This window comes from Equus przewalskii, chromosome 30, assembly GCF_037783145.1.
Source record: "Equus przewalskii isolate Varuska chromosome 30, EquPr2, whole genome shotgun sequence".
NCBI classification, from domain to species: Eukaryota; Metazoa; Chordata; class Mammalia; order Perissodactyla; family Equidae; genus Equus; species Equus przewalskii.
In genome coordinates this window covers 17,624,358-17,638,009 of record NC_091860.1, presented here as the reverse complement: position 1 = coordinate 17,638,009, position 13,652 = coordinate 17,624,358, and the positions used below count along the sequence as shown (strand labels likewise).

The window sequence follows — 13,652 nt, the reverse complement described above, 5'->3', positions numbered from 1 at the left end:
AGTTAGTCCCTCTCTTCCCAAAAAGGAAGAAAACATAAAACAACTGTAAAAGGCAAAAGTCATCAACCGGCACTGGCCAGAGCACCATCTGGGAGGCCTGAACTAGGAGGCGCTCGAGCAGCAGCCGCTAGAGGCCACGTTATTCCTGAGTTTTGCCATTTCCTAGGCAAGCTGGACTTCCTCACCAGCTCTGCTCCTTCTGAAGTGGCAAATACTAAATCTAGCTTCTGGCACTTCCTGCTGCCCCATCTCCCTGCCCATCTCTGATCTCTGGGCCAGCGAGCCCCGGGGGTGGGCTGCAGGGAGGTCGACAGAAGCCCACTGCAGGTGGCCCTGAGGCGAGACATCACAATCAGGCTTTTATAAAGGAGAGAAAGAACAAGGTGCTCAGAAGAGAGAAGAGGACAAATATTAAATATGCTGGCTGTATCAGCGCCAAGAGTATTTTTAAAGTTCCCATTCCTTGTTGAGGTATTTTTTCCATAAAACTCAGAAAGACAAAATTGAAAACTAAAGGAAGCTGGAGATCCAAAGAGTCATCTACTGCGGAGCTCCCACAGACGTCCTCATCGTTCTACTCACCTGTTCCAAACTCCACTGCTGCTTTCCCTGCAATGACATAGCCCCTAACCCGCGAGCCTCTTTGGGTTCCCTTGCTCTGCTTGCATCGCCCATGCAATGAGGGCTGCCACCTTCACCTCTGGTTGATATCAATGGTGAGCCTCTCTTGTGGGGGGACACTTTGCAGAGTGGGCTTTGAAACGGCCCACAACGAGCAAGGCTGGTCTGATTCGTGAAGTCCAGCTGAACAGAAGGGTTCTGGACAGACTGACCAGCTGTGAAGCCTGGCCTACTCTGAGCCTCTGTTTTCTTAACACAGGAATTATACTTGAACCTACTGTGTTCGGTGGTGAGGACTGAACGAGGAAATCACGTAAAGGGTCTGTCACTGTGTCTGGCCGCACATTAAACTTGAGACATTTCTTCATCACAACCACTTGTAAAAGAGGTTAAGTCACTTTTGTAGGATCTCATATCAAATGGAAAAGAAATCAGGTCCAAGCCCTGATTTCAATAATCCAGCCTGCTTTTGGCGTGTGTGTGTGTGTGTGTGTGTGTGTGTGTGTGAGAGAGAGAGAGAGAGAGAGAGAGAGAGAGAGAGAGAGAGGGAGAGCGGGAGAGAAAGACTCTCTCTCTATGCTCAGTACCTGTCTGCAAGTAAAAATGTCTGGTAGACTGTTAGAGAGACCAGGTTTTGAAGTTCACCTCTAATAACTGGCAGCTCGGCAATCTTGGAGAAGTTACCGAACCTCTCTGAGTGTGCTTTCTCATCTGGAAAATGGGCTGGATAATAAGAGGACATACCTCACAGGGTTGGTGGGAGGATGAAATAACATAAAGTGCTTAGCAGGTACCAAACAGATGCTCAATAAACCAAGGCTATTACACACTGTGCTCAGAACTGGGGTTGTCTATTCTAAACTTGGTTGAAGCCCCAGAGGGGCAAAACGCCTTACGGTTGGATGCCCAAAGTTTTCCACAAAACACAGTTTCTTTCCAAAGAGATACATTTTTTTAAAAATGTTGTAACATGTATATACTTGAGGAAAATATCAAATGGCAGAGAACATAAGGAGTGAGCCTTGGATATAAAACTACCAATAAGTTTAGTCCATTTGTAAGCCTGGTCTTCACTGAACGGAACACATAACCATGCTAGTCAATGCCGAAGATAATGATGGAGAGTCTTTCTGGAAGAAGGTTCAGTCTCTCTTGCTCTGTCCATGGTTCTGAATGGGTGGCTCACTAATTGAAATTTCACTAATTGAAAAAACAAATAAGGGTATTGAGTACATCTTCAGTCCTCCACTTGCTTCAGCTCTCCCATTCACAGGCTAAGCTGTTCTCAAGTCTATTCAGATGGGAACTACATTACGTAAGAGTCAATAATCTTTATGGTAACTCTGCAGTGAAAATGTCATTTGTTGTAATGAACACTGATCATAAGTTAAGCCCCTAGCTACTCTCTCTGTTATTTTTCATTACACTGTTCCTTGCTCTGTTATATTTCAGGAGTACTGAGGGAATTCATCCAACCATGTTCGCTAGTCAGCTCTTCGTTACTCAGATTAGATTCTGCTAAGATGCAACGGAGCAATTTGCAAACACACTGATTCTTAAGGAAATGCATCAGATGCTGGTTATACGTTCTCCTCTGCCAATGCCAGTGGGCACCCCCTCTTCTCTCTGGTTATTTGTCCCCTTAATTTGCTATTTTTCTCTCTATCTATCTTCCATTCAACTCACAGTATGGTTCTCCAGGCCCAAATCCGAGAGAGCATTAACAACGTGTCTCTAGATACTTTTTCCTTTAGTAATGACGCTTTGCTCAATTCCACACCCAGAATAATGTTTCCAAAATCATCATCACCTCACGCAGCTCTCACTTGCAAACACTGCCGTGCTTACATTACAGTCATTCCCCCCTCCGGCTGCTTTAAACGGCACTAATTCCAAAAGGCACACCAGCGAGGGAAAGCTGGAATGTTGCCATTTTTTAAAACCCAATATGAAAAATTCATTTTGCATGTTGTATATTAAGCTTGAGAGTGGAATTTCCATATGCCTCTGTGCTCAGTGCTCTTGGAATTGCTTGTAAGTAGGTTGTGAGCCCTCAGAGAGACTATGCCACTGCCACACCGCAGAGGTCACCAAAGGCTTGGAGACAGCCTGGGTTGAACTCTTGGCCATGAACACTTGGAGGCTTTACCACTCTTACTGGGTATGAGGCTTCAGCCCATCTCCATCTGTCACTGGGCATCGCCACTTTTCATCAGGCCATTAGCTTTGATCCTGTCTGCCATGGTGCCAGAGAATAATTTAAAATATTAAGGATAAGAAAATAGCACCTGCAGGCACCAAAGATCTGGGCTCACCACCCTGGGTATCTTTTTAGACCAGACTTGGCTGGGAATACTCCCTTTTCAGGGAAATCTAGCTCAATGAACTGAAATGTATTCAGACAGGCAAGCTGCAGTAATGCCATGTTCTCTGTTACTGTAGTTTTCTCCTGATACACATCAGAGAAAAGCTGAGAAGAAATTTTTATTAAAATGTCTACAGCTTCTTAAAAGCAACATTAAAAATTTTTTTTTCCAGACATGACACAGTGCTTCTGGTGAGTACAGAAGACTATCTATTGATGGATGTGAAGATCATGCGTATGGTAAACACACAGGAAACGAGTCCAGATCAGGTCATATTCCTTGGGAATTTCATACTTGTGGGAAAGGTGGGCACAGAATCAAGGCCAGAAGAAAGAGCCCAGAATACAGGCAAGGAGGATGATTCCTTTAATGTTAAGATGAACTGTACGCAGCCTAACATTATGAACAAGAAAGACAGAACTGGCAAACCACATTCTCCTGTACTTAAGGGAAATAATCATGCTGGGTAGGTAATTAACCAAAATCACAATTTCAAATTAAGAGTAGCACATGAAAACAGTAAAAAAGCAAAAAGCAACAGAAAATTTTAGTAGATATTAAATCAAGAAATTTGACAAGATTAATTATACACACCAGAAGCCAAAAAGAGAGCTCCTTCGGAATGGAACAATAGACTTACCCTATATTCAAGAGGAATCACTCAGGAATATATCACCGTATAGAACCACAGAAGTGAGCATCCTTAATCTGTTTGAACCTCAGTTTACTCATATTTAAAATGGGCATTCTCTCTGCCACCTAATATAGTGGTCATGAGGATGAAATGTCAGGTACTCAGCACCTGAAAACGATTCTCCTTGAACACAAGGTTCACAACTGTTACCAAAATACTCCACTCAAAGCACATTTGTCTACTATGAAGTACTAAGAAATTAAAAGTGAATGGAAAGATATAGATGGAAGGATGTTTAAATAAAAATATCATTTGAGATAACACTCATGTAGTTAAAAATGTTCTAGGCATTCTGCCAGCAAGTAAGTATCTACTTTTCTTTGTAACAGAGTACGTCATGTTTTCACTTCACAGTCTTGTCAATTTGTTACGTTACAGTTATGAGTCTTCATGAGTGTAAAAGCTGATAGTGACTTAGTTCACTGTCAATAACTCCTCCGTGACAGCAACATGAATATAGTCGTGCTCCGAGTAATGATATTTCGGTCAACGACAGACCGCCTAGATGATGGTGGGCCCATAAGATTAGTACACCATATGGCCGAAGTGTTTAGTAGCTATACCATCTAGGTTTGTGTAAGTAAACTCTCACAACAACGAAATCGCCTAATGATGCATTTCTCAGAATGTGTCCCTGTCGTTAAGTGACGCGTGACTGTAACTACTGTCACCAAGAATGAATCAATCTAGGCATGCAGCAAGTTCCGTGACATTTTTTTGGTTGAAGGTTCAATCTCATCCCAGAGGCATTCATATTAAAAAACAACAACAATAAAGATAGGGAGCTGACCTACTGCCTGCTTCCATCAGTACATGTTGTTTTGGCTGGGTACCCCAAGGAAGTATCCTGTGTGTTTCTCTCCTTCAACCAGACATGGCAGGCCAGCCCTTTGCCCCAAGGTACAGCAAATCAACTCTGAAAGATGGCTGACTCCAGACATATGGACACATGAACATCTGTACATGTGCAGAATACGGACATTTCTTAGCTAGAATTATAGAGAAAAAAGAACTTTGGCAGTAATCCAAACTATATCTTTCTTCATTTTTAACTTATAAATTTCAATTTTTTCAAAGAAATAGAAATATATTACAACCTATTTAGAAATTCAGAAGAGGGTTAAAAAAGAAAACTGCCAGAAGTCTCCTAGTTCAACATAATTTCTATTAGTATTTTGGCAAATTTCTTTCAGGTTTAAATCTGAAGCATTTTTTTAAACAGTAATAATCAGTTTATAATTTTATAGCTAGGTTTATAATTTACAAAAGTCATAGCATCAGTATCTACCACATAATCATCATCACAATTATCGACAGGCTACCTGTGAATTCATACTGCATTTCATAATTAATGCAAATATTTCTTTGTTTGGGGACAGACTGCTTCCAACATTCTTCTTTGACAGAAAAGCCACTTTAGCTGTGTGGTTTGGGACAAGTCATTTAACCTATCTAAGCTTCAGTTTCATTGAAAAAAACAAGGACAAATGATACTAATCAGCATCATTAGACATTTGTGGGAGCTAAAAGAGATAATACATTTAAATTAATATCTCGCAAAAATGTAGGCCTCTGTTTTTGTAAAGAGGGGATAACACAAGAAATCATTTTTCACTGGATTGTCTTAAAATGAAGCATATTTCTATATAAGCCAGAAACATATGAGGAAGGAAGGGAAGACCTGGTCTTTCATTTACGAAGGAGAGGCCTTTGGGAACTGACAGCCAGTGGGGAGACTTACCTCGCCTCTATGGTGAAGGGACTAGGTGTGCCCCAGCAGGTACCAGGGGAGGTCAGGCCCACTTCCACTATGGAAGTAGGGGAGTTAAAGGCATGCTCACAAAGATGCTACAACATGGTCTCAAAAAGTACGAGCATCTTTTAAATACGCCTACTTAACAAAGTAACAATTTAAGACAACAAGGATAATAAAAGCAACATAACAACTCGTGTATAACACAGTGGATCTCAATCAGGCACCATTTCCCCTCTGTCACGGGCCATTCGGCAAGGTCTAGAAATAACGTTGGTTGTCATACCTGGGGAGGGGCTACGGGCATCTAATAGTTAGAGGCCAAGGATGCTGCTAAACATCCTAGAGTGCACAGGATAGTCTCCAACAAGGACTTATCTAGCCCCAAAGGTCAATAGTGTTGAGTTTGAAAAATTCTGTTGTAAACAAAACTTACAAGTAAAATTAAACCTGAAGTCCGTATTGGATGTTAAAGCCAGAGAGAAATGGGTCTGTTTCCCTCATCCTGTCTAAGCCCCCACCAACGTAACATCTCCCCTAAGTGATGTCTCACGGAGGTGTTCTGTGAGATGACTCCATGTATACTGAAGCACACTTTACATTCTAATTACTACCTGTGTATTTCTATTAACTGCAAGTGATGTCAATTTACCATCTAGAATACTGCTACACAGTTTCTCTTAAAAATAAATTTAAGCATGTGAGTTGATTTAAGGGAAAATATTAAACCTTATAACAAGGTAAGTGCTACTGGATATAGCAAAATCATTCTCCTAACTTTCTGTACTTATTTTTTGTAAATATACCATTCACATGTAGCCATTTAAATTCAATAAAAGGCTGGTACATGAGGTTAGCATTCTCCAAGTTACAAAACGAAAAGCACAGATCCTCTATTTCTAAGGTTTCTTTTTCTCTGAAGGGAACTGTGCTTGTGGTAATATTCAAGGATTGCAGGACCACAGCATAGGGCAGCATTCCAAAGGTGGCCACTGATCAGGACCTCATCTTAAGCAACAGATAGGTTTCCGAAGTGCTCAGGGAAAATATTTCTTAGCTGGGAAGAAGATTGCTCTGGATGTCTGGATTTCTTGAAAAAGGTTGTTTATACACCAGGGCTAGAGAGGGTTGCCATACACACACAGGTGTAACCTGCACGAGAATTAGCACTCAAGTGGCACAGATGTGAAAAGAAAGAGTTCAGTGGCAGAGTTTGAGGGGAGAAAAGCTCATCAAACTCAGCTCCCTCAGATTTAGACTTAGATGTGAATGACCTTGTGAATGACCACTTCTCAGGCTTGAAGTTAAGGATCCTTGAGGATCATCTGGAAGAAATACTAACTACTCAAGAACGTCTGTGAAGGAGCATGGAGAGCTGCAGATTTGAGGGCTCAAGGCTCCTGCATGAGAAGACCCACAGCACTGGCCAGGCAATTTTGTCCATCTACAGATATGACTCAGAAATCTCAGTTTCTAGGTATGAAATTAAGAGAGAACTGCAAATTGGACTACAATTCGAGCTAAAAAAAAAACCCTGCGAAAATTAACACTCTATGTAAGGCAAAGTTGAAAGACAGTACATTCCAACTGAATCTCATATAATCCTTCTTCAATTGCTAGTGATTGAAGGAAATAGAATTCAGTGGATATTAACACATCAATGTCAAAGGAGACTTAGAAAGTTGGAAAATGGACAGGGATTTTGAGGTGCTTCATCTTAAGCCCTTCATTCTAGGCATAATTTTATTAAGAAGCTGAGTGATCATGCCAGGAATACACCGTGGACAGAGTTTCTGCTTCAACCACTCCCCCCACCTCTAGCTCAGGGTACTAAGTCCGTGTAGGAGGCCACGTTTGAGCTTTTTCTTTTTTTTTTTTTTTTACATTTTAAGTAGGTACAGTTTATTTTGAGTCAATTATCCCTGCAATAACCTGTTCAAAAGATACATATAAAAGCTTCTCACTTTCTTATCATTACACATTTTTTTATTTTCTATGTTCCTGAGGTTATTTGCATCCACTGTATCAGTATGCCAGGAACAGAATATAATGGTATATATACCACTGGTAACTATTCCTAACACGGTGTTCAATGACATCATGCGGGCAGTTTTAAAATGGCCATGGTAGAGGGTTTACACCAGGGAAACTGGAAAACGCTACAAATCATGGGTTGATATATGGTATTGTTGCATATCCAGACTTAAGAAAGTGATCAAGGATATGTTACTAAAGCAGATCAAACTTAAAAGTACATGCTATATGTGCGCACTGCATTGTGTACAGCACAAAAAACATTCAGGAAATATTCCCGTGTTCAAATATATGCATGTGGAGGCATGAACAGCGCCAAGAGAATTATTGATGCAACAGCTGGTGGAGAGACTCAGCAGTGAAGAGCTGAAGGTGACATACCACGGTGATGTCCATGACTTCCAGTTGGCCTGCTCCCTTCCTTCCACCTCTGTGGGCTGCCCACGGCTCCGCACCCATTGGAAATCTTGTCCCTCCACTTCAGAGCCCAGCTGTAGTCATCTTGACTATTTCTGCCCATGATCATCGTTCTTTCCTTTGAACTCCAACTCTCCAGTTTGTTGGGTGGTCCTCAACCTTCTTCTGTCTACCCCACCACACCTGGGGATATAATACCCCTCCATCACTTACACTGGCAGGCTCCTGTGACCCTGGGAGAGGGAAGGCCCCTGCATAGTTTGGAAAAGCTCCCTCCCACCACACTGCCATACTCCCCTTATGCCACCGATATGATTCAGAGGATCTTTTACTTCAGTGTCCTGAAATACTGGGTCTCTCTGTTGGTACATACTCCTCAGTTAGATGGGGATCCTCAAGGCAAAGACAGTATCTTATAAATCTCTGTCCGCACAGCCTGGTCCCGTACACACAAAGTATACTTAACAGACAATTGCTCATGCGCTGATTGATTAAAAGAGGCTCTGACTTACTCCCTTCACAGGTTCGTAAGAAGAAATATACCACGAAACTGAAGGATACAGCTGGCTTCCTAATTAATATTAGTCACTTGGCAGTTCTTAATTAAGAACTCTAAAATGAAGACCCACCTTTCTACCATGCCAAGTACGTATCACCTTCATTAGTATTTAAGAGATGCAACCACAACTTCATTTTTATGCTCTTTTCTCAGCCCTGCCAGATGGGAACATTAGTTGCATAATATTTATTAATATAATAAACAAAGATAAGCGCAGGAGCTTGGGGAAATTCAGGCAGAATTAGTCACTCGTACTCCTTCAGTACAAGCTTTAGACGTAAGTTGAAGGAACGGTCCTGCTTCTAAGGGAAAGAGGACGATGCTCAATGCAGGCAGCAGATTCTTTCCCCCAGTCATCACCTATGAAGAGGTTCTGTCCCCACGGGTCCAGTGTGTCCCCACCAGGCCTGTCCCCCGCCTACTCTCATGATGCCCTGAGATGAAATATGCAAGGCTTGCCTGTCCAAGTGTCATGTCCTCTTGACATGGGTGCGGAATTTTTAAACTGGAAAAGATCTCAAACGAGAAAAGTTACTGTCCCTTTCAAGACGGTCACATAGCCATTGGGAGTAGCAAGGCAGAGTTCCGTGAGAGCAGAGTCCCCAGTGTGTTCCGATTGGGAAGCACGTGGTCCTCTTCTAGCTCCGCGTATGAGCACCAGTGATAAACTGGTGAGTGCTCCCTTCTTCAAGGCCCTGAAATCGGCATCACCGTGTGACCCACATCCATGGGCTGGTCTAAGAGTGGCAGCTTTCACTCTCAAGAGTGTCCTCTTTTGGCCAGTAAATTACTGAGGCACCTTACTTATCGGGTAATGAGAAAGTAGAAGAAAATCAAGAAGGGGTGGGTGAATGCTATCAACAAGTTATACACACTCCCTCCTCCTGAGGGCCCATCATAGCTCTGAGGAGTGGGAGCAGGAGCTTGCCTTTGAAGTCAAAAGGAATGTGAAACCCAGTTCTGCTCCTCACAGGCCGGGTGACCTTGGGGAAGGGGCTCAGACTCAAGCTTTCTGATCTGCGAAAAGAGAATAAAAACATTACATCGTGGGGTTGTTGTGAATGTTAGACAATGTGTGCAAAGCGCCTGGACATAGATGACAAGCAGTGGGTTTTCAATAAATCCTTTTCCTCGTAACATTACAATTCTAAGAAACGACCCATGAGGCCCACACGTGCTCCCACGTGGCGAGACTGGCCTGTCTCGATGCACGGGGGACGATGGAGCGGCGGGTTAAATGCAGAGATTCTGGAGTCAGAAGGAACAGTCTGAATCCCAGCTCTGCCACTTCCTAGCTATGTGCTTTTGGGCAAATTACTGATGCTTCAGTTGCCACATGTGGAAAATAGGGATGAAAACCACAGTACCCTTGCCTCATGGGTGGCAATGCTCCCTTGCAGAATTGCTGGAAATCTGCTGGGGTGTCTGTGGTTGTCCCAATGATTGGGGGCTCTAAGGGCATTTACTGGATGAAAGTTTGGGATGCCATGTCTTTGGATATGCAGGCCAGGCCTGCAACATTACGAGTGGTTTTCCCGGATACAGGACCTCTCAGTGTCCACTGAACATTTATGTAGATGGAAACTCTAGAACCTAAACCTGCTTTAAGTATGAACACAAAGTATTTTCTGTCCAGTATCAATGTGTACTGGATATTCCAGCAATGCAATTTTTGTGCAAATTGCACTGGGTGGGACTCCCCGAGGTGGGAGTGTAGTTTTTTCTGTTTCTGGAGCTTCACTAAGAACTGTTCCCCATTTTGGCAAATCGCATCACTGACATCGAGACCACTTACAGCATCTGAGCAGCTACCACCTCTGCTCTCTGTCAGTCTGCAGTGAGCGCTGTCAAATTCCCAGAGAGGACTTCCACGCCCAGATGCACACACCTGACCACTCCTCCCCATCCTCTGGTGTAGCCAGGAGCAAGTGTTTATAGACCGAACGCACTCACTAACAGACTGTATTCCTTTTATTTCTCTCTATGTTATAGTTGGGGAATTACAATGACTTTTTAAAAACAATTACACGTGGAGCAGGTTATGTCACCTACGAAACCTATTTCAGGATTGTAGTGGCAGGACAAAAATATGGGTTACACAGAGGATCTGAGAGGTTTGAGAAACAGTGCCCTTTCTCACAGGGTTGCCGAGAAGATTAAACGAGGTAACCGAAATCAAAGCGATGAACACAGAGCCTGGCATGCAATAATTGCTCAAGAAACACTAGTTACTATTAATACCATTAATATTACCAGTAACGCCCTTTTCCACCTAACCGCGAGTATAAAAAGAAATTCACTTTCTGCTTCTCCCAATACTCCATCGAAAAGTGAGATCGGCAACAGTGAAGGGCATTCTTCTCTGCATCAGGGGGAGACTAACAATGTATGGCAAGACGCCCAGAAGGGAGAGAGATTTTTCCCAATAGCTCTGACACTCACAGAGGGTACTTCATTAGCCTGTCTATTACAGACCACTTAGGACACATATTTATTGACAGCAATCTGCCAATTGATTAAACATCTCAATATATGAAGCTGACTCTAGATTAATTAGCAGTTTGGAGAACACAATCCTAGAAGTTAGGATGGATGGTTCTGGAAATCCTTCCAACACTTCCATTTGGCTTTAACTTTCTGTAAAATAGCAACAAATTATAAAATCAAGGAGTAATAAGCTTTCTTCATATCAGAACACATCATGTACACACATGTATTAGCACACTTACATGCTCACATTTCACAGTAGATTCGATTTACATTATAATCAATTTATGTTTTGAACACAATACTTAATTTTTTTGAATATATAAACCTTAAAGACTTCACTGAACACATAATTTAACTTCCTCTAAATGAGCTCAGCTTCAATTTTCACTTAGTAGTTAGAATCAACTGATTGCAAAAAGTTTTCCATTTTTTACTCTATGCTATACAAAATTTTTGTGCATTTAAGAAACAGCCACATGAGACAAGGACAAAAGGCATTTGTTTCTTGATACCGTGTATTTGTCCTTAACCACAAATATGACTAATCATTTTACACGACACAGGATTTTTCACTTTGGAGTTGTTTTATAAAAAATGTGAACTTTTAGAGGAAAAAACAAAGGGGCGGGGTATCCTCCAGTTAGCTCTAAAGGACAGCCCTGAGAAGTTTGGTTTATCACTAAGTTTTCGTCTTCTCTCTTTTTTTTTTTTTGAGGAAGATTAGCCCCGAGCTAACAACTGCCATAAATCCTCCTCCTTTTGCTGTGGAAGACTGGCCCTGAGTTGACAGCCGTGCCCATCTTCGTCTGCTTTATATGTGGGACGCCTACCACAGCATGGCTTGTCGAGTGGTGCCATGTCCAATGCTATTTTTTGACATTCATCTTGCCAGAAATGTAAAAAAAAAAAAGTTTTTGGCTGGGTTTTCTTCCCCATTTTGGTAACAAAATCACTGGATTAAACCTTAAAATCACTAGTTTTTATCTATTAAAATAAAAAGGCATAGATTTAAAAAATTTAGGATGATCTAAACTCACTTTGTTTAAATGTCTTATTTTACAGATGAGAAATTGGGGCTCGGCTGGGGTAAGTGAGTTGGCCAAGGTGGCAGAGGTGGCTGGTGCCAGAAATATGCTCCGAACCTACTGGGAGCCTCGGTCCAGGCTCTTTTCAGATTGACAGCATCACTCTGCCCAGAGTCACTCAGAAGGTCTCCAACAGAGTTGATGGAACACAGAGACGTCCACCTATGAGACTGCTGATGTACGCGGTTTTCCAATCTTTGAAAACAAGGAAGTGCAATGTTGTAATTCTTGTGTCCATTCAAAACAGATATGAGCCCATCTGGTAATACAGCTCTTGGGCTGTAGTATTAATTTGGCTCCTCTGTGCTCTGCCTCTGTTGAATGCTACAGAGCTGCTGCAAGGCACAGTTGGAACTGAACCCCTGGGCTGGGGGGTATGTTTTGTTCCCCACAATGGGTATAGCTTCTGGCACTCTCGAACTCTCAGCAAGTTTTTGTGAACCAGCTAGCGAGTGAAGGAGGGTGTGAATAAGTGAACGTGGAAACTCATGAACAAATCCAGGTGTTCATGCTGTTGGCTTGGCCACCCACCCACCTCACCCCTCCCAACAGAGCCAAACTGCCAATCTCTACCTGTGCCAGGTGGATCTCTGCTATGGCACGGCCGCCCTTGAGCAAACTAGGACAGACTGAAGGCTCTGAGTCTCTTTAAACAGAGGGCTTTCCTCCCTGGCTCATGAGAAGGAGAATTGAGGTGAGTGAATTGCTGCATGGCAAGAATTAAAATTATCAAGAAAAAGTTGGAGGAGGCAAAGAGAAATGAGATTTAATAAATATAATTCCCTTAAACTTCCCTTTCATCTTATCTTGCATTTGTACCTTGGAAGCAAGAAAAAAATATCAGGAAATTCAACCCAAAGCATAATTGGAGAAAAATTTCAAGGACTTTAAAATAACCCGTCATAACAGAACTGTGTCCTCAACTACACCCTGTTCTGCCATGGAACAATGCAATTTATTTTTATGCACCTGTCTTTGTCTATGTGTAAATTTTCCCTGAGAAATGAGGCTGTGCTAAGAGCAGTTCATGAGTGGGGACTCACTGTGCTGCTGCATTTCCAAGTAAAATCTAAAGGGAAGTTTATGTTTCTGCAAGACAGTCTGTCTGATGATTATCTGAGATGCAACAGTTAGACAAAATTTATTTCTTATATTATTTTATATTAGCCACCTAATTTAATAACAAATTATGAATTCCTAAACTTTCCTTGAGAAAAAAGCCTATTTAAAAAATCCATGGCATCTCAAAAGAAAAGTAGGTGCCTTTTGTTTACTTATTCCTTAAAGATTATTCTAGAAGGTATGCTGGAACATTGCCTGTATCATATCATAAGCCCTGCTAAAGAAAGCCAGCTTATTCACATACCTCTAGGAAATGAGAGGAACTTTCCTTGTTCTTCTTTTCTCTACTTTTCTGCTTTCCCCACTAATACTTTATCCCCTTCCTACTTTTTGACAATCTCCCAGTGGCTTATCACCCCTTCCAATGATCAAGGGTCTAGTGGCCTCCTTCTTGTTTGCCCCCAATGAGAGCCAGTGACAGAATCCACATTCTTGCGTCACACGGCCTCCATGAAGGACCCACCTGCCTTCGTCTCTACACCTCATTAATGTAACTGTTGATGGGAAAGAA

The 13,652-nt window shown here is 42.1% G+C and overlaps 1 protein-coding gene across 2 annotated transcripts in view; it reads right to left on the bottom strand.

Moving 5' to 3' along the window:
* Positions 1–13,652, bottom strand: part of RSU1 (Ras suppressor protein 1) — a 177,746-nt gene that overhangs the window by 16,853 nt on the left and 147,241 nt on the right. Inside the window, exon 9 of one of the 2 annotated variants that reach the window (XM_070601076.1) lies at positions 7,295–9,461. The exons of the other annotated variant lie outside the window; for it this stretch is intronic. Coding sequence (XP_070457177.1) covers position 9,461 — 1 coding nt within the window. The 3' untranslated portion in view covers positions 7,295–9,460. Of the gene's footprint in view, positions 1–7,294; positions 9,462–13,652 lie in introns of those variants that run through there. 2 annotated transcript variants of the gene reach the window in all.